The sequence below is a fragment of the Macaca mulatta genome, chromosome 8 (genome assembly GCF_049350105.2).
Source record: "Macaca mulatta isolate MMU2019108-1 chromosome 8, T2T-MMU8v2.0, whole genome shotgun sequence".
NCBI classification, from domain to species: Eukaryota; Metazoa; Chordata; class Mammalia; order Primates; family Cercopithecidae; genus Macaca; species Macaca mulatta.
The window spans coordinates 45,260,855-45,279,982 of NC_133413.1; the positions used below are offsets into that span (position 1 = coordinate 45,260,855).

Sequence of the window (19,128 nt, forward strand, 5' to 3'; positions counted from 1 at the left end):
AAAAAAAAAAAAAAAGTAGACTATGTCTTTAAAAATATGCCCAGCTAAGATAACTCACGAGAAGAGAGCTAGACCAGAAATTAAATACTTGGAAAGGAAATAAAAGTGTAATACACAAGCAGCACATTTATCCCCCCTCTATTGGAAGGTGGCTTTATTTGGTTATTTGCCCACCAAGACGATGTAGACCAGAGGAGAGAGAAGGAATTAATTGTTCTTTTGTCGGTAACGCTCTGTGGGTATTGCCCTGGAATTTCTTAGGTCAGCTGCTGTGTGGGAAGGTGACAGCTTTTTCTTGAAGCTGAACATCAAGCTCAGTTTCGAGGTCATATTTGATGGCTTAGTAATTGGGTCCTTTGGTCGTGTCTGTAAGTGATACAGACTGTTATTATTATTTTAAAATAACCACATTCAAATAATGCAAAGTAAAACAAAAAAGGTGTCAAAATCCGCTGGCTTTACTCTGACAGTCTCTAGCTGTGGTTCCCTAGCTGTGTTCCTCACCCTCCGCTGCACAGTCGAATCCCTTTGGGAGGTTCGTTGTTTTTTGTGGGAAATTTAAAAAATCATGCTGATTGGGTAGAGATTCTGATTTAATTAGTCTGGAATGGGGCCAGGGCATTGTTAACTTTTGTTGTTTTTTTAGAGCTTCCTGAGGTAATTCTGACATTCACTGAAAACTGAGCCCCTCTGCACATTCCCAAATAGCATAGTTAGTAACAATGACAATGAAGAGCTTTCAGCCTAAAATTCATGTGGATAATCTAAGTATATAAAACAAGTACCTTATTCCGCTCACCACCAGAGGCTTAGAGAAACATGAGTACACACAGTACTTATTCCATCTACGACGGGATGATGGTATGTGGAGAAATTACGAAGGAAAAGCTCATGGCTTCATCGTCTATTGGCCATGATCAAGTGTAGGAAAAAGTCTACAGAGAGTGACTAGAAATTTGAAAATGGAAGCCATTAAAACTGAAGAAGGGAAATGAAAACTTTTAAAACAATGATGACAAATTGACAAAAGATTTAATATTTTTGTCTGTAATGTAGAGAAGTTATGCAAATACCTCAGAAGGTGTCAGGGATTAAATAAAAGTGGTTAAATAAATAATTCAAGAATTCATATGAAAGGCACATACTGATGGTAAACATTTGGAAAACATGTTCAAACTAGTTAATCACAAGTTCAAAACTAAAATAATTAGGACGTGCCATTTTCTATCCACCAGGCTAACAAATGAGGAAAACATGGAAAAGGCTAATCAGGCTGGGCTGATAGGGAGGGATCTGTTGAGGCTCAGGAGACTGGTTAGCGGTTAGGTGCACAGTTAGACTGACCTCAGCTTAAATCCTGGCTGATAGTAGGTGACCTTCAGATGCCTCATCCCAGAATGGAGACACCAGGAGCTATTTCTTTTTCTTTTTTCTTTCTTTTTTTTTTTTTTTTGAGACAGAGTCTCGCTCTGTCCCCCAGGCTGGAGTGCAGTGGGGTGAACTCAGCTCACTCTGCAAACTCTGCCTCCCGGGTTCATGCCATTCTCCTGCCTCAGCCTCCCGAGTAGCTGGGACTACAGGCGCCTGCCACCACGCCTGGCTAATTTTTTTTTTTTTGTATTTTTTTAGTAGAGAGGGCATTTCACCGTGTTAGCCAGGATGGTCTCGATCTCCTGACCTCATGATCCGCCCGCCTGGGCCTCTCAAAGTGCTGGGATTACAGGCGTGAGCCACCACGCCCGACTCACCAGGAGCTATTTCACAGAGCTGTTGGGGCCTGGTGATTCTTTGGTAAGTGTGGTTCTTTGTATTATCTGGGAGATCTCAACCATCACAGTTGTCGTTAGAAATCAGCACGCCTAAATTGGAGAGAAATGTTGTAAAGCATATCAGAAGCTATTCAAAAGCCTGTTTTTGGTTAAAGATTTTACTCTTGGGCCCAGTGTGGTGGCTCATGCCTGTAGTTCTAACACTTTTGGGAGGTCGAGGTGGGTGAATCACTTGAGCCCAGGAGATTGAGACCAGCCTAGGTAACATGGTGAAACCCTGTGTCTACAAAAAAATACAAAAAAAAAAAAAAAAAAAAAAAATAGCTGGATGTGCTAGCATGTTCCTGTAGTCCCAACTACTTGGGAGGCTGACGTGGGAAGATTGCTTGAGCCCAGGAGGTTGAGGCTGCAGTGGGCCACTGCACTCCAGTCTGGGAGACAGAGCAAGACTCTGTCTCAAAAAAAAAAAAAAAAAAAAAAAAAAAATTAACTGGATGTTCCGATCCTGAAGAGGCTCTGTTGACCTCTGCATTGGTTGGATGTGGCCTGGATCACTATAACGTCCATGTGTTGAGCACTTGTTTTATTTCTGTGCCAACCGTTTCGTAGGTGGTCAAGTTTAGCTTTCCCAACGGTCTCATGAAGCACATACTCTTATGACCCTTAATTTATTGGTGAGGAACCTGAGGCAGGTTGTGGTTCAGATTCAAGTTTAAATTGAATTTATCCCACTATGTCATACTCCAGGTCCCAAACCTTGCTTCCATTGAAAGCTTTCCAGGAGACCAAAGAACAGAAAAAATGATTGTGAAAGCTTTCTTTGGCCTAGAGAACAAAAAACTGTAGTGGATTATTAAGAGTTTTATACTGCAGGGCTTGTCTTCACTGAGAGCTAAATAAGGGTAAATTAAGATAAACTTAAAAATGAGGGATTGAGGCCCAACACAGTGGCTCACACCTATAATCCCAGCACTTTGGGAGGCTGAGGTGGGCAGATCACGAGGTCAAGAGATCGAGACCATCTTGGCCAATATGGTGAAACCCCGTCTCTACTAAAAATACAAAAATTAGCTGGGTTTGGTGGTACGTGTCTGTAGTCCCAGCTACTCGGGAGGCTGAGGCAGAAGAATGGCTTGAACCCAGGTGGTAGAGGTTGCAGTGAGCCGAGATCGCGCCACTGCACTCCAGCCTGGGTGACAGAGCAAGAGGGATTGAGCTGGCTATGTGAAGAATTCCCGATTCTGCCATTCAAATGAGTGACTAGGGAGCCCAGAGGAAGCTTTCCCATTACAAAATAGAGAACCGAGTTCTTACCTTCCTCATTGTGTTATTAAGTAGTTCCCCATTTTTTTCTTTTGGGTAAATTTACTTAGAGGATAAATTAACTTCTCTTTTATATAATATCATATAAACGGCCAGTTGGTTGAAATGAACCACTTTGCTTTGACTTTTGACAAGAGCAGTTCACTCTATTTTTCCTACCAAATTGGCACACATGATTTTAGAACGTGTGTCATCTTTCTGTCATCCTCAGAACATCATCTAGTGAACTGGTGAGCTGTGTGATGAGTGAATCCAGGAAGCAGTGAGTTTCTCTGCCCTTCAGACTGAGGCTTGTCTTAAAACTATCTCCTGGCCGGGCGCGGTGGCTCAAGCCTGTAATCCCAGCACTTTGGGAGGCCGAGGCGGGCGGATCACAAGGTCAGGAGATCGAGACCACAGTGAAACCCCGTCTCTACTAAAAATACAAAAAATTAGCCGGGCGCGGTGGCGGGCGCCTGTAGTCCTAGCTACTCAGGAGGCTGAGGCAGGAGAATGGCGTGAACCCAGGAGGCGGAGCTTGCAGTGAGCCGAGATCGCGCCACTGCACTCCAGCCTGGGCAACAGCGTGAGACTCCGTCTCAAAAAAAAAAAAAAAAACAAAAAAAAAAACTATCTCCTTACCCCTCTCCGATCTGCCATGAAAATTAGGAGATTCCAAACTCCGAAACAAAGTGATAGAAAGCAGCACTTCTTAAACTTTCGAGGCACGTGCACCACACCCCTGGGCCTTGCTAACCTGTCTGACTCAAGTGAGTTCTGCATTTCTAACAAGCTGCCTGGCTACAGTCGCAGCTGAGTAACATGGTAGGGGAGAAAGCTTGAACTTTAGAGTCATACAAATTGGGTTCATATCAGTGATTTCATTGAAAAACCGTGACCACAGACAGTTAGGTAATTCTTGAGAGGCTTAATTTATTCATCTGTAAAGGGGGGGGGAAATACCTAGCTCATGAGATTGTCATTACTGTAGGGAAACTACTAAATTCAGTACATGTCACATCTTAGCACTTGATGAATATAAGTTCCTCACACGATCCTTTGATGCACTAGATGTGAGTGGTGTTGACTGAATCCTCTTTTGTAGTAGAGACATCTGTGCAAAAGGAGACCTGCGTGTGTGTGCACATGCATGCACGCACATATATCTGCACATACACAAAGTAATGTGTGGGAGACCACAGAAATCCCAGAGTGTAGGGTTTTGAGAAGCACTACTGGAAGCAACTGTTCACATGAATGTACTTTGTCTCTAACACATCTTTCGGTTACCTTCTTTTTTTTTTTTTTTTTAACTTTTCCTAATTTTTACCAGACTTAGACAAAAAAAGACATGTAGAGCTGAAGATGGATCAGGCTTTGCTACTCATCCATAATGAACTTCTTGGGGCCAACTTGACTGTCTACTGGAAATCTGAATGCTGTTATCACGTATGTATCAGTTCACACTCAGTTCTGTTTGCTTTGGGGCTTGTTTGATATGATCCTTAATGCTTTCATATCTAAAGCCCCTCACAAGTTAATTTCAGTTTTGCACCTAAGGAAACAAAGAAGCTATATAAAGAATCAGAAGAAATACAATCAGAGGAGGATGCCTAGGAATGCACAGCATCCATTTTTATCTTTTCATCTACCCATCCTTTAAAAAAGCAGTTCTCAGGGATGAACAACCTTGATAGACTATGTTTTATTTTCCTCCCCTCTAGTGCAAAACCCTCTTGCTGGACCAGAGAAGGAAGGAGTGGGACACCAGGGTATTCTCCAGGGGCCAGCAGAGTGGGCAGCCAGCAAGAAGGTGCAAGTTGAGGGAGTGGCAGTTATTCCGAGGCCCTGCCTCCCTGATGATAACAAATGCGTTTTCTCTGAAGGTTTTACTCCTATTCTAGACCTTGTTGCTTTTAAGGACAGGGCTATTCTTTTATGTAAAATAAAATACTCTACTATGTAACCATAAAAAAAGAACGAAATCATGTCCTTTGTAGCAACATGGATACAGTTGGAGGCCAATATCCTAAGTGAATTAACACAGGAACAGAAAGCTAAATACTGTATGTTCTCACTTCTAAGAGGAGCTAAGCATTGGGTACTCATGAACATAAAGGTGGGAACAGGAGATACTAGGGACTATTTGAGCTGCAGTACCCAAGCAGTACTGAAAAACTTGGGTACTACAGCCGAGCAGTACCTATATGGCTGAAAAACTACCTACTGGGTACTGTGCTCACCGCCTGGGAGACAGGATCATTCAGGTCCCAAACTTTAGTATCATGCAATATACCCATGTAACAAACCTGCACATGTGCCCCTAAATCTAAAATAAAAATTGAAATGATAAAATGTTTTTACTGGGCACAGTGGCTCACGCCTGTAATTCCAGCACTTTGGGAGACCGAGGCGGGTGGATCACCTGAGGTCTAATACCAGCTACGTGGGAGGCTGAGGCAGGAGAATCACTTGAACCCGGGAGGTGGAGGTTGCAGTGAGCTGAGATTGCACCGTTGCACTCTAACCTGGGCAACAAAAGCAAAACTCTGTCTCAAAAAAAAAAATTTTATTGCCAAATTGAGAGCTTTATTATACCTACCATCAGAGGATGAATTTTAATTTATATTGGGTGACTGTTTACTGTAAATGCTTTAAAAAACAAACTTAAAATCTCCAGTGTGGGCACCAGCTGAAAAGATGATGGAGCAATAGGTGATACCTTCTCTATTTGAATAAACCTACTGAAAGCTCTGTAAAGTAATATGAAACAAGCAAAAGTCTATTAAGAAAAAGTAGCTTAAGACAAAGAAAAAATTTATTGGCCCACAAGAAGAACCTAAAAGAATCTTGAAAATAATCAACAATAGCTGAAATTAAAAAGTGACAGGAATCAGATACTTCAGTGAATGGGCAAAATGTCTTCTAAAGACAATAAGGGTCTAAAATCCACAGAAAAACAAGTTGAGCAGGGAAAAGACTGTTGTCAAGGTGTTAGGTGTAGGGCAAGTAAGACCATTATTAGAATAAAACAAATAGGGTCACTGGAGTACAACAATGATGCTATGGACAAATTAAAGAATTAAAAAAGAGGCCGGGCACCACCGTAATCCCAGCACTTTGGGAGGCCAAGGAGGGTGGATCACCTGAGGTCTGGAGTTCAAGACCAGCCTGGCCAACATGATGAAACCCCATCTCTACTAAAAAATACAAAAAATTAACTGGGCATGGTAACAGGTGCCTGTAATCCCAGCTACTTGGGAGGCTGAGGCTGGAGAATCACTTGAACCTGGTGGGGGCGGAGGTTGCAGTGAGCCGAGATCGTGCCCACTCTAACCTAGGCAACAAGAGTGAAACTCCATCTCAAGAAAAAAAAAAAAAAGAAAGAATTAAAAAACAGGAAAACAGACCATGCACGGTGGCTCACTCTTATAATCCTAGCACTTTGGGAGGCCTAGGTGGGCAGATCATGAGGTGAGGAGTTTGAGACCAGCCTGGCCAGCATGGTGAAACCCCATCTCTACTAAAAATACAAACATTAGCTGGGCACAGTGGTGTGTGCCTGTAATCCCAGCTACTTGGGAGGCTGAGGCAGGAGAATCGTTTAACCCCGGGAAGCAGAGGTGGCAGTGAGCTGAGATTGAGCCACTGCACTCCAGCCTGGGTGTCAGGGTGAGACTCTGTCTTAAAATAAATAAACAAACAAACAAACAAACAGAAGAATTAACTGCATGAGACTGTTTTAAGAAAAAAATTGCCAATTTATTTAAAAGAATGGAGATAATTATGTCAGGAAAATGTATAAAGAAGTGACACAGGGTTTGTATTTAATCATAGTAGCAGAAAATATCCCATTATAGTAAAAAAGATTTTAGCCTGGAAACTGGAAAGACACTTATGACCCTTTTAAGATTAACCAGAGACTGATAAAATTTGTCTAGATAGAAACTTTGAACATAAATTTTGAACTTTAATGATAATTTTAAAAATTTTAAGCAGATGTAGGTTTTAGGAAACACAAGCATGTAAAAAATGCAAATGATAATAACTTTGTATATTCAGTATACCAGATAATAAAAATCTGGGGCTGATGGAAGGATATCTTTAAGATATTTAAGGTGAAGATATGCCCAAGAGGTCAGTTACTAGCTGAGTTGAAGAATTTCCTGTTCTGTTTCCTTCTTTATCTTACTTCCTTAAAGTAGAAAGACAATTTATTTTATTTATTTATTTATTTTAAGACGGAGTCTTGCTTTGTCACCCAGGCTGGAGGGCAGTGGAACGATCTCGGCTCATGGCAACCTCCACCTCCTGGGTTCAAGTGATTCTCCTGCCTCAGCCCCCCGAGTAGCTGGGATTACAGGCACCCGTCACCACGCCTGATAATTTTGTATTTTTAGTAGAGACAGGGTTTCACCGTTTTGGACAGGCTGGTCCTGAACTCCTGACCTTGTGATCCGCCTGCTTTGGCCTCCCAAAGTGCTGGGATTACCGATGTGAGCCACCGTGCCTGGCCAGCATTTAGTTTTTATAAGTAAGATGTTCTCAGTATGGTAAACAGTTAATGTTTCTGTATCTTTAAAATATTACTAAAAAAAGAAGACTGAGCCATGTGAGGTAGTTCACACTTGTAATCTCAGCACTTTGGGAAGCCAAGGCGAGATGATCACTTGAGGTAGGAGTTTGAGACCAGCTTGGGCAACAAAGTAAGATCTCATCTCTTTAAAAAAAAAAAAAGAAAAAAGAAAAAAGAAACAAGACTGTACAATGTGGAAAATACGTAAAAAGAAGATATTGTGAATATTTAAAATTACTTTTGAAAAGAGAAGAGCTATACATACATACATTGGTAAATAAAGTATTAAAAACTAAAATATATTATTGCACTCATAAAGAATACAATGAAAACTTGTACTTTTTGACGAAGTAGATGTTAGAATAAAAGGGGCTAGTTAAGCATTTGCATAAATAGTAAATACTAATACTAAAATATGAACACCCTAAATAAAAATAAATTTATGTGGGTCCCCAAAGTACATCAGAAATAATGGTAGCAGCTAATAATACAAAGCAAAGTCATAGTAGAGACAAATGATAAGATACTCTTATCAGGGCAAACATTTGAAGGTTTCATCATAGAGCTGGTGAACTGAGCTGAACAATGTCAGGGAGTGAGGTGGTTAAGAGCTTGGATTCTGCAGTCCGAGTGTCTGGTTTAAATCCCACCTCTGTCACTTGTGTTACTTTGGGTATGGGAGTTCTTACCTTCTCTCTGCTTCTCTTCCCCTGTGAAGCTGGAAAAATAATGGAACCTGCCCCTGAGCTCCCTGGGAGCGTTTCGTGACTGAGTACCTATAAGCTGAAGCAGAGCGAGACCTCTCCATGTGTCAGTATTACTGGCAATAGACATAAGTAACATATGTGGCAGAAATTAAATGAAAAAAGTAGATAAATTCAAATTCAAAAATTCCTGTATGTATTTGTTTCACAAAACACTCATCCTATGTTAAGTCAAAAGAGACTGAATAAATTTTAAAAAGCAGGGATTATATATATATTCTACCTCATACCTCTGCACAACAAAGAAACAAACTAATAAGGGTTATAATATAAATACGAGCATTTCTTAGAAAATCTTTAAATCAGGCCAAAGCAATTCCTATGAAAAAACGCATGTAAATGTTCATAATAATAAAGATGATGGTAATAGAAATCACAGCTACTGTTTTCCTGAGGACTTGTTCAGTGTTTTAGGTCTGTCTCATTTAACTTACAACACTCCAATAGAGAGATTCTATGCAGGAGAGAGGATTTGCTGGAGATACTGAAATTAAGAAAAATAAAGTGACTTTTTTTGGGTTACCTAGCTGTTAGGTGGCAGAGCTACAATTCACCCCTCCTTGTAGCTTTGGAGGTTGGTCTTTATGTTAATTGGAAAGAAAAGGGGAGGCTAGACGCAGTAGTTCATACCTGTAATCCCAGCACTTTGGGAGGCCCAGGTGGGCAGATCACTTGAAGGTTAGGAGTTTGAGACCAGCCTGACTAACATGGTGAAACCCCGTCTCTACTAAAAATACAGAAATTAGCTGGGCATGGTGGTGGGCGCTTGTAGTCCCAGTTACTCGGAGGCTGAGGCAGGAGAATCACTTGAACCTGGGAAGCGGAGGTTGTAGTGAGCTGAGAGCACGCCACTGCACTCCAGCCTGGGTGACAGAGTGAGAGTCTATGTCAAGAAAGAAAAAGGGAAATGCAAAGCTATTCAGTAGGGATCTCAAGGTTTTTGAAAGCAAACAGTGTAATCTTCGAAACAAAAAGGAAAAGAAGCAATAATATTAATAAATACATAAGCTAGAAATTGAGAGCTGAATCGAAGTAAGAACAAGCTGAGAAATGATTTTTTTGTTTTTGAGGCAGAGTCTTGCTCTGTAGCCCAGGTTGGAGTGCAGTGGTGTGTGATCATGACTCACTGCACTCTCAAACTCCTGGGCTCAAGAAATCCTTCTGCTTCAGCCTCCCAAGTAGCTAGGACTATAGGCATGGACCATGACACTTAGCTAATTTTTTATTTAAAAATCTTTTGTGGAGACAGGGTCTTGCTGTGTTGCTCAAACTGATTTGGAACTCCTGGCCTCAAGTGATTCTCCTGCCTTGGCCTCCCAAAGTGCTAGAATTACAGGCATGAACCACAGATCTGGCTGAAAATGATACATTTTAATGAGAAAAATACAGGTTAAATGGAGAGATAGCCAATAAGCATTGATATCAAGACTAAACAGGAAAAATGACAGTGTTTCCCAAGTTAATTCATATACTTAACACAATTGTTGTTAATTTGTAAATAGAATCCGTTATGTAGTCTATATAAATAATTTCAAAATTCATATGGAAAAGTAAATGAGTCAGAGGATCAAAAGATGGCCCAAATTGGTCCAAGTATTGTGGGCTATTGTTAAGCTGATTTGACATTGTCTCCCCCAACAACCATGCTTGACTAGCTTAAAAGAAAAAAAAAAATGGCCCAAAAGGAGATTGGGCAATGTGGAGACTTGCTGTATTAGGTAAGATATATTGTGAGGCCATAATTGTTTATGTAGCCAAAAAAGAGAAATGAAGACTAACAGACCAATGTAAGTGTGAGAAGCAGAATCTAATTCGTGTAAGAACCTAGAGTATTATAACTAAGACCATGGGGAAAGGTATTTAAAATTACTGTATACCATGTATCAAGTACTCCAAGAGGATTCAAGTTAAAACATAAATGCACAAACTGAAAAAAATTTTAAAAGGCAGAATAGATTTTTAAAAAGTTTTATTTTTTTAATTGACACAATAATTGTACATATTTATGGGGTACAGTATCTCGAACTGCTGAGCTCAAGTGATCCCCCTGTCTCCCAGAGTGCTAGGATTACAATCCTCCCAGAGTGCTAGGATTACAGGTGTGAGCCACCATGCCCAGCCAATGTACATGTTGGGTAATATCAAGTTAGGGTAGTTAACATTTCCATCACCAAAACACTTGTCATTTCTTTGTGGTGAGATGGTTCAAAATCATCTCTTCATCTATTTTGTAATATACATTACATTATTGTTAACTGTAGTCACCCTACTGTGCCATATGTCACCAGAACTGATCCCATTCTAACTGTGACTTTACACCTGTTGACTAACCTCCCCATCTCCTCTTCCCTACTAACCTCTATTTACTTTCTACTTCTGTGAGGTCACATTTTTAGCTTTTACATGCGAATGAGATCATGTGGTATTTGTCTTTCTGTGTCTGGCTTATTTCACTTAACATAATGTCCATTAGGCTTATCCATGTTGCTGCAAATGAGAGGATTTTATTCTTTTTTATAGCTGAATAGTATTCCTCTGTGAATATATAGCACATTTCTTTGTCCATTCATCAGTTGATGGATAGTTAGGTTGATTCCATTTCTTAGCTATTATGAATAGTGCTGTAGTAAACATGGGAGTACAAGTATCCCTTTGACAAACTGATTTTCTTTCTTTTGGATCTATACCCAGTAGTGAGATTGTTGGATGATGTGGTAGTTTTATTTTAATTTTTAGGAACCTTCATATTGTTTCCCATAATGGCTGTACTAATTTACATTCCCAGCAACAGTGTGTAAGAGTACCCCTTTCTCCACATCCTTGCCAGCATGTGTTATTTTTTGTCTTTTTGATTGTACCCAATCTAAATAACTGAGTTGAGGTGCTATCTTATTGTGGTTTTGATTTACATTTCCCTGATTATCAGTGATGTGCATTTTTCATGTACCTGTTGGGATTTTTGTATCTTCCTTTTTTCCCCTGATATATATATATATAGTTATATATGTCTTTTGAGAAATACCTACTTTGATTTATTGTCCATTTAAAAAATGAGATTTTTTTTGCTATTGAGGTATTTGAGTTCCTTATATATTCTGTCAGGTGAGTAGTATGTGAGTATTTTCTCCCATTCTATAGCTTGTTTCTTCATTCTGTGGATTGCTTCTTTCACTGTGCAGAGGCTTTTTTACTTTAATCCCATTTGTCTAGATTTGCTTTTGTTACCTATGCACCAATGTCATGCAGTGTTTCCCCTATGTTTACTTATAGTAGTTTCATAGTTGCAGGTCTTACATTTAAGCTTTTAATCCATTTTGAGTTGGTTTGTGAAAGATATGAGAGATAGGGGTCTAGTTTCTTTCTTCTACATGTAAATATCCAGTTTCCCAGTACCATTTATTGAAGAGACTGTGCTTTCCTCAATGTGTACCCTTTTGTTTTTTTTTTTGGAGATGGAGTTTTGCTCTTTTTGCCCAGGCTGGAGTGCAATGGCGTAATCTCCGCTTACTGCTTACTGCAGCCTCCGCCTTCTGGGTTCAAGTGATTCTCCTGCCTCAGCCTCCTGAGTAGCTGGGATCACAGACACCCACCGCCATGCCTGGCTACTTTTGTATTTTTAGTAGAGATGAGGTTTTACCACATTGGCCAGGCTGGTCTCGAATTCCTGACCTCAGGTGATTTGCCAGCCTTGGCCTCCTAAAGTGCTGGGGTTACAGGCGTGAGCCACTGTGCCTGGCCATCTACTTTTTTGATGTAGGCATTTATTGCCATAAACTTCCCACTTAGAACTGGTTTTGCTGTATTTCATAGGTTTTGGAATGTTGTGTTTCCATTTTCATATGGAAGCAACATTTTTAGTTTTAAATTTCTTTTTACATTTTCTCAAGAAAATTTTAAATTTCTTTTTAAATTTTTTCTTTTCTGAGACGGAGTCTTGCTCTTTCACCCAGGCTGGAGAAAGGTGGCGTCATCTCAACTCACTGCAACCTCCACTCCCTGGATTCAAGTGATTCTCCTGCCTCAGCCTCCCGAGCAACTGGGATTATAGGTGCCCACCACCATGCCCAGCTAATTTAAAAATTTTTTTCGTTGACCCCTTGGTTATTCAGGAATATGTTGTTTAATTTTCATGGATTTGTACAGTTTCCAAAGTTCCTCCTCTTACTGATTTTTAGTTTTATTCCATTGTGGTCAGAAAGATAATTGATATGATTTTGATTTTTAAAATTTGTTTAGACTTGTCTGCTCCCTTTAGGTCTATTAATAATTGCTTTATATATTTAGTTGTTCCAATGTTGGGTGCATATATATTTATAACCGTTACATCTTCCTGCTGTATCGATCATTTTATAATATGGCCTTTTATTTAATGGCCTCCTTTTTCTCTTTTTACAGTTTTTGGCTTAAAGTCTATGTCTTTCGTATTAGTACAGCTACTCTTGCCCTTTTTTTGTTTCCGTTTGCATAGAATACCTTTTTCCACCCCTTTTCTTTGAGTCTGTGTGTTCTTACAATTGAAGGGAGTCTCTTGTAGGCAGCATATGGTTGGGTCTTTTTTTTTTTTTTTTTAAATCCATTCAGCTATTCTATGTCAGCAGAATACATTTTTGAATTAATGAAGCAATGGAAGAAATAACAAGCCAGATTAGTATGGCTATATTAAAAATTTAAAATTTATAATTGAAAACATAGCAGGATGAGACAGAAAGCACTAGAATGGAGAAATATTTGAGAGGTTTAAAAGTTAATATTATAGTATATGAGGACATTTTCTAAGATTATGTCAAGGGAACTTAGTATGTAAACTGGTTCACACCATAGGAAACAAAATAACAAAATTATTGAATTATTTAATTTATGATCATTTTAAAATATAATCTTAATGCTGTGATATAAATAGTAACTGAACAAAAAATGATTCTAAAATCCTAGTAATGCTGGTGAGAAATAAATATATTGCTTTAATTAGATTTATTTAACTAATATTTGGTCATTTGTAAGGAACCTATTAAAATGACAATTTTTTTTTTTTTTTTGAGACGGAGTACGGAGTCTCGCTCTGTCGCCCAGGCTGGAGTGCAGTGGCGCAATCTTAGCTCACTGCAAGCTCTGCCTCCCAGGATTGCGCCATTCTCCTGCCTCAGCCTCCTGAGTAGCTGGGACTACAGGCACCCGCCACCACGCCCGGCTAATTTTTTTGTATTTTTAGTAGAGACGGGGTTTCACTGTGGTCTCGATCTCCTCACCTTGTGATCCACCCGCATTGGCCTCCCAAAGTGCTGGGATTACAGGCGTGAGCCACTGTACCCGGCCTAAAATGACTATTTTTTATCCAGTAATCTTACCCTTAGAAATTTACCTTAGAGAAATAATTGAAAAGAATAAGAACTTTGGCCAGGCGTCGTGGCTCATGCCTGTAATCCCAGCACTTTGGGAGGCTGAGGCAGGTGCATTGCCTGAGTTCAGGAGTTTGAGATGAGCCTGGGCAACATGGCAAAACCCCCATCTCCACCAAAAAGTACAAAAAATTAGCTGGGCGTAGTGATGCATGCCTGTGGTCCCAGCTTCTTGGGAGGCTGAGGTGGGAGAATTGCTTGAGCCTGGGAGGTGAAGGTTGCAGTGAGCTGAGATCATGCCACTGCACTCCAACCTGGGTGACAGAGTGAGACCCCATCTCAAAACAAAAACAAAACAAAACAAAAAAGTAAAAAGAACCTGATATGTAGGTCTTTTAAAACACATAATTTATATAGCAAAAACAATAAATAGATTTAAAAGGCTTTGAAGCCAGCCTAAATACTCAAAAGTATTTGATGGACTATAATACATATATTAAGTTACAAATATGCAAATTAGATAAAATCATGGAAACTTAATATTAAATAAAACAACAGAATGCAAGACTTAATGTATGCTCTACTTATTCATTTGTGAAGTTTACCTGTGAAGATTGTACAATTCCATAGTGACACAGTGATTTTTTTTTTTTTTTGAGACAGAGTCTTGCTCTGTTGCCACGCTGGAGTGCAGTAGTACGATCTCGGCTCACTGCAACCTCCACCTCCCTGGTTCAAGCAATTCTCCTGCCTCAGCCTCCCGAGTAGCTGGGATTACAGGCATGTGCCACCACGTCCAGCTAATTTTTGTATTTTTTAGTAGAGACGGAGTTTCACTATGTTGGCCAGGGTGGTCTTGATTTCCTTGACCTCCTGATCCACCTGCTTCGGCCTCCCCAAAGTGCTGGGGTTACAGACATGAGCCACGGCACCCAGCCCAGTCATTGTTTTAATACAAAATAATAGATAAATTTAAAGTATTGAAATTTAGAGGTTTGTTTTACATGTATGAAGGAAAAGTCATGCCAGGATCTCCAGTTGGATATTTGTGTCCTCCAACAATCAACAGATGTTGAAAAACCCCTGGCAGTTGACCTGTTGTGCTTTTATTTACAGTGCTTGTTTCAGGTGCTGGTAAACGTTCCTCAGAGCCCAAAAGCCGGGAAGCCTAGCGTTGCAGCCGCCTCTGTCAGCACCCAGCACGGAGCTATCCTGCAGCTGAACGACACCTTGGAAGAGAAAGAAGTTTGTAGGTTTGTGCCTACTTTGTTGTGATCTAAGTGAAGTCTGAATTTTTTCTTTTTCTATTTTGGATTTAGCTTTTTTTCTCTTTACAATATTTTTCTTTATCTTTTCTGGTCTCTACCCAGGAACATGTATTATTCTGCCTTCATGACATTAGCAAAATCCAACTTCTTATTTTCTAATTTAACCACTTGTGTTAATTTTACCTAATCTTTGTAGACTGGAATACAGATTTGGAGAATTTGGAAACTATTCTCTCTTGGTAAAGAATATCCATAATGGAGTTAGTGAAATTGCCTGTGACCTGGCTGTGAATGAGGATCCAGTTGATAGTAACCTTCGTACGTATATGTTCTCTGCTGATTTTCACATTTGCATTTTCAGAGGTTTCAGTTTTTGAGTACTGTTTGTAAAGCAAAGCAGTCCGTGACACTTTCTGTAATTGAAAACCTAAATCTTAGATCATTGATGAGCATCTCTCCCCCGCAAAAAATCCATGTAAATTATAGGTTATTTATCCCACTTAGATATGGTATATTTATAATATGTTTATTGTATTATTTGTATATAATAATAAAATTATGTGACATTAAAAATTATTTATTGGCCTGGCATGGTGGCTCATGCTTGTAATCCCAGCACTTTGGGGGCCAAGGCAGGCAGCTCACTCAAGCTCACAAGTTTGAGACAAGCCTGGGTGACGTGGTGAAACCCCATCTCTATAAAAAATACAAAAATTAGCTGGGCCTGGTGGTGCATGCCTGTAGTTCCAGCTATTTGGGAGGCTGAGGTGGGAGGATGACTTGATCCTGGGAGGTGGAGGTTTCAATGAGTGAAGATTGTACCACTGCACTCCAGCCTGGGTGATAGAGCCAGACCTTGTCTCAAAAAAAAATTATATAATATATCAATATATTCTCATAGTTTTTAGTTTAATTATGAAGCATTAATAAGCCAAAAAAGTTAATGCAGTGGAAAGAAACTAGAAATAGGGTAATCGACTATCAAATATCTCTCCTTGTTTTAGGAGCAAGGGTATAGTGTTTCCTGTATGTCTTCCGCTGACAGTCCAGAGGTCCTCTTAGGTTAAGGAGGGACCGTTCATTGTCTAATAACCCCGATGAAGAAAATCTGCCATTCGGCGCTCCCCATTAGGTAACAATGTATGTGCTGCCTTTCAAAAGGCAGTGACAAATCCCTGTGGCATGAACAAGTACTGTTCACAGGGAAGCTATTAAAGACTGTGAGGTTATATCAAAAGAATGCAGGGACCAATATGAAAGGGCCAATGTAGGACAATTTAAGCATTAAGAAGAGTAATATATGTAATTGAAGAAAAATAATGTATAAAAACCATGAGGTCATATGAAACTAAAATGAGCAAGGCCTGCCTTCCCAAACAAAACAAAAACAATGCTTTGTCTTTGTAGGTAACCAGAGCATCTGATGTTAACTAGGGTGATTTAAAACTCAGTTGAAAGGAGAGATTTAAGCATTTATTTTGCCCATTTTTTTTTTTTTTTTTTTTTTTTGAGACGGAGTCTCGCTCTGCCGCCCAGGCTGGAGTGCAGTGGCCGGATCTCAGCTCACTGCAAGCTCCGCCTCCCGGGTTTACGCCATTCTCCTGCCTCAGCCTCCCGAGTAGCTGGGACTACAGGCGCCCGCCACCTCGCCCGGCTAGTTTTTTGTATTTTTTTAGTAGAGACGGGGTTTCACCGTGTTAGCCAGGATGGTCTCGATCTCCTGACCTCGTGATCCGCCCGTCTCGGCCTCCCAAAGTGCTGGGATTACAGGCTTGAGCCACCGCGCCCGGCCTATTTTGCCCATTTTTAACTGTAGTTCAGGGTAACAAAATAGTCCCTGTTGAGGGAAAATTCTGTGGAGAAGAATTCCAGGTAATAAATACAGCAAAAGGGCAGGATATATTGCAACCCCTAATGAAGTAAGTGATTCAGGCATATACCATATGAGTGGATGAAACCACAAGGTGAAGAGGAATTTTTACCAGCTAAGCACATCCACCAGTTATGGGGCAACTGCAGCAGGTGCACTTTCAGTGTTGGCCAGGAAGTTATTGTTAATTTCATATGACATTGTGGTTATATAACAAAAGGCCCCTTTCAAAGATATTTTTAGTTTTGAAATAGTTTTAGATTTGTAGAAGTGTTGCAAAAAGTGTTCCCAAATATCCCTCACCTAGCTTCCCCTGAACTGTAAAATCACAGCATAATTATCCCACATACAATTACCGAAACCAGGAACTTAACATTGTTCTTAACATTGAACTTAATATTGATACAGTACTGATCGGGATTATTTTAATTTCTCTAAATGTTCTTTTCAATATCCTTCTCCAGTGCTGAATTTGATGTAGGATCCCACACTGCATTTAGCTTTCAGATCTCCTTCGTCTCCTCTAGTCTAGGACAGTTCCTCAGTCTTTCTTTGTCTTTCATGACCTTGATGGTTTGAAGGGTAATGTCTGGTTATTTTGTCAATTGTCCTTGATTTGGATTTGCTTGATGTTTGGTGTTTTCTCATGAATAAGTGGAGGTTTTGCATTTTTTAGTGGAATACGGCAAAAGCGAGCCTGGGTCCTTCTCAGTGCCTTGTGTCAGAAGGCGTACAGTGTCAGGCTGTCTTTACAAGGGCTTTAGAGACACATTCTGAAGTATGTAGGGATGAAATAACATGATATCTTGGATTCTTAAAGAAATACTTTAGCCAGAAAAAGCAGGACAAGGGGGTGGGTGGGTAGTTATAGATGAAGCAACAGGGACAATATCTTGACAATTCTAGGATCTGGGTGATGGATTATATATAGGTTGATGGTACCATTCTTTGTGCTTTTGTTTATGTTGGATACTTTTTGTAATGACAGTTATCACTCCCTTCACGGTGAGCATTCTCAATTATTTATAGGAAATTCAGCATGAGAATATAGGCTTCCCTCATTGGTTTTTCTTTATAGATTAAATATAATGATGTGATGTCTTTGATGTTCATGATGACCTTTTTGGGGGCTAATGTGTTTTCTTCTCTTTTCTAGCTGTGAGCATTGCATTCCTTATTGGTCTTGCTGTCATCATTGTGATATCCTTTCTGAGGCTCTTGTTGAGGTAAGATATTTGGGGAGGATGCCACTGGAAAGGCAGAGCATAGAAATAACACATTCAGAAGGCGCAGCTGTCACCTTCAAGCGCCCATCATTCTTTGATGATATGAACATTTCTGTGTCCCCTATGTTCAACCAGTGCTAGGCTTCAGGGACTCATGTAGACTAAGACGTAGTCTCTGACTTTAGGGAAGTGATAATAAAGGTGATTATGGATTTTTGCCTTCTGTCCTCCCACATGGGTGAAGAGGAAGAAAATGCTTGAGAAATCATTATTTCCTAAAGCATCTGGCTTTTTAGCGAGCAGAAGTGGCTCGTGACAATTTTAGGAGGAGGTTGCTGCACTGGACTCCCCTCCCCTTCTCTGGCGCTGAGGCGCCTTCTAGTCCAGTTGCCCAACCTCTGCCAGCCCAGGCATCTGGTGGCACAGACGTGTGCCTGGTGGCTGTTCCTCTGGACCTCGCATGGACTCCCTGTCCCTTGGTTAGTTTGTTAGCCAACATGGAGAAGGGACTGGTCCTGCTCCGCATGGTGAACAGTGATTCTGGTAAGAGTGAATTAGTAGACTAGAAAAAGAAAGTAAAATGGATTTTAGTTAACTTCCAAGGGAAAGTTTTTTTCATGTTTTAAAAAGAATATGAGTGAATTTTCTCATGCTTATCTTGTTACGGTGTCAAGAAGAACCACAAGATTTTAGAATTAGAAGAATGAAAACCTAACCTCTAAGTTGACTCGTGGGAAACCCTGAAGCTTTGGGGAATTTCTGTACTGTGATACTGTAGCTTTGTACATCTTAGAAATAGTATAATTCTATGTATGAGGACCCCGACTGTGTATAGGGTAAAAGAACCACTTGTTGCCCAGAAGCCAGTGTGTAACCTAACTGTTTTTTAGGGATAGAGGAAGATTCTAGCAGTGGAGTTTCATTTCTTTGAGTTAAGGTATTATCTCATCAACCTTTTGATAAAATGCGAATGCTATTTCAGTGTATCAGGATGCTTTTCACATGAATGGATCTATT

At 40.1% G+C, this 19,128-nt stretch overlaps 1 protein-coding gene across 15 annotated transcripts in view; it reads left to right on the plus strand.

Annotated features, from left to right (window-relative positions):
• Positions 1-19,128, plus strand: part of HGSNAT (heparan-alpha-glucosaminide N-acetyltransferase) — a 50,682-nt gene that overhangs the window by 1,604 nt on the left and 29,950 nt on the right. For 5 of the 15 annotated variants that reach the window (XM_077943578.1, XM_077943579.1, XM_015145257.3 and 2 more), the window contains exons 2-5: positions 4,405-4,520; positions 14,864-15,000; positions 15,212-15,333; positions 18,042-18,111. In XM_077943578.1, coding sequence (XP_077799704.1) covers positions 4,405-4,520; positions 14,864-15,000; positions 15,212-15,333; positions 18,042-18,111 — 445 coding nt within the window. Of the gene's footprint in view, positions 1-1,629; positions 1,792-4,404; positions 4,521-14,863; positions 15,001-15,211; positions 15,334-18,041; positions 18,112-19,128 lie in introns of all 15 variants that reach the window. The other 10 variants (XM_077943582.1, XM_077943584.1, XM_077943588.1 and 7 more) reach the window with 3 other exon arrangements.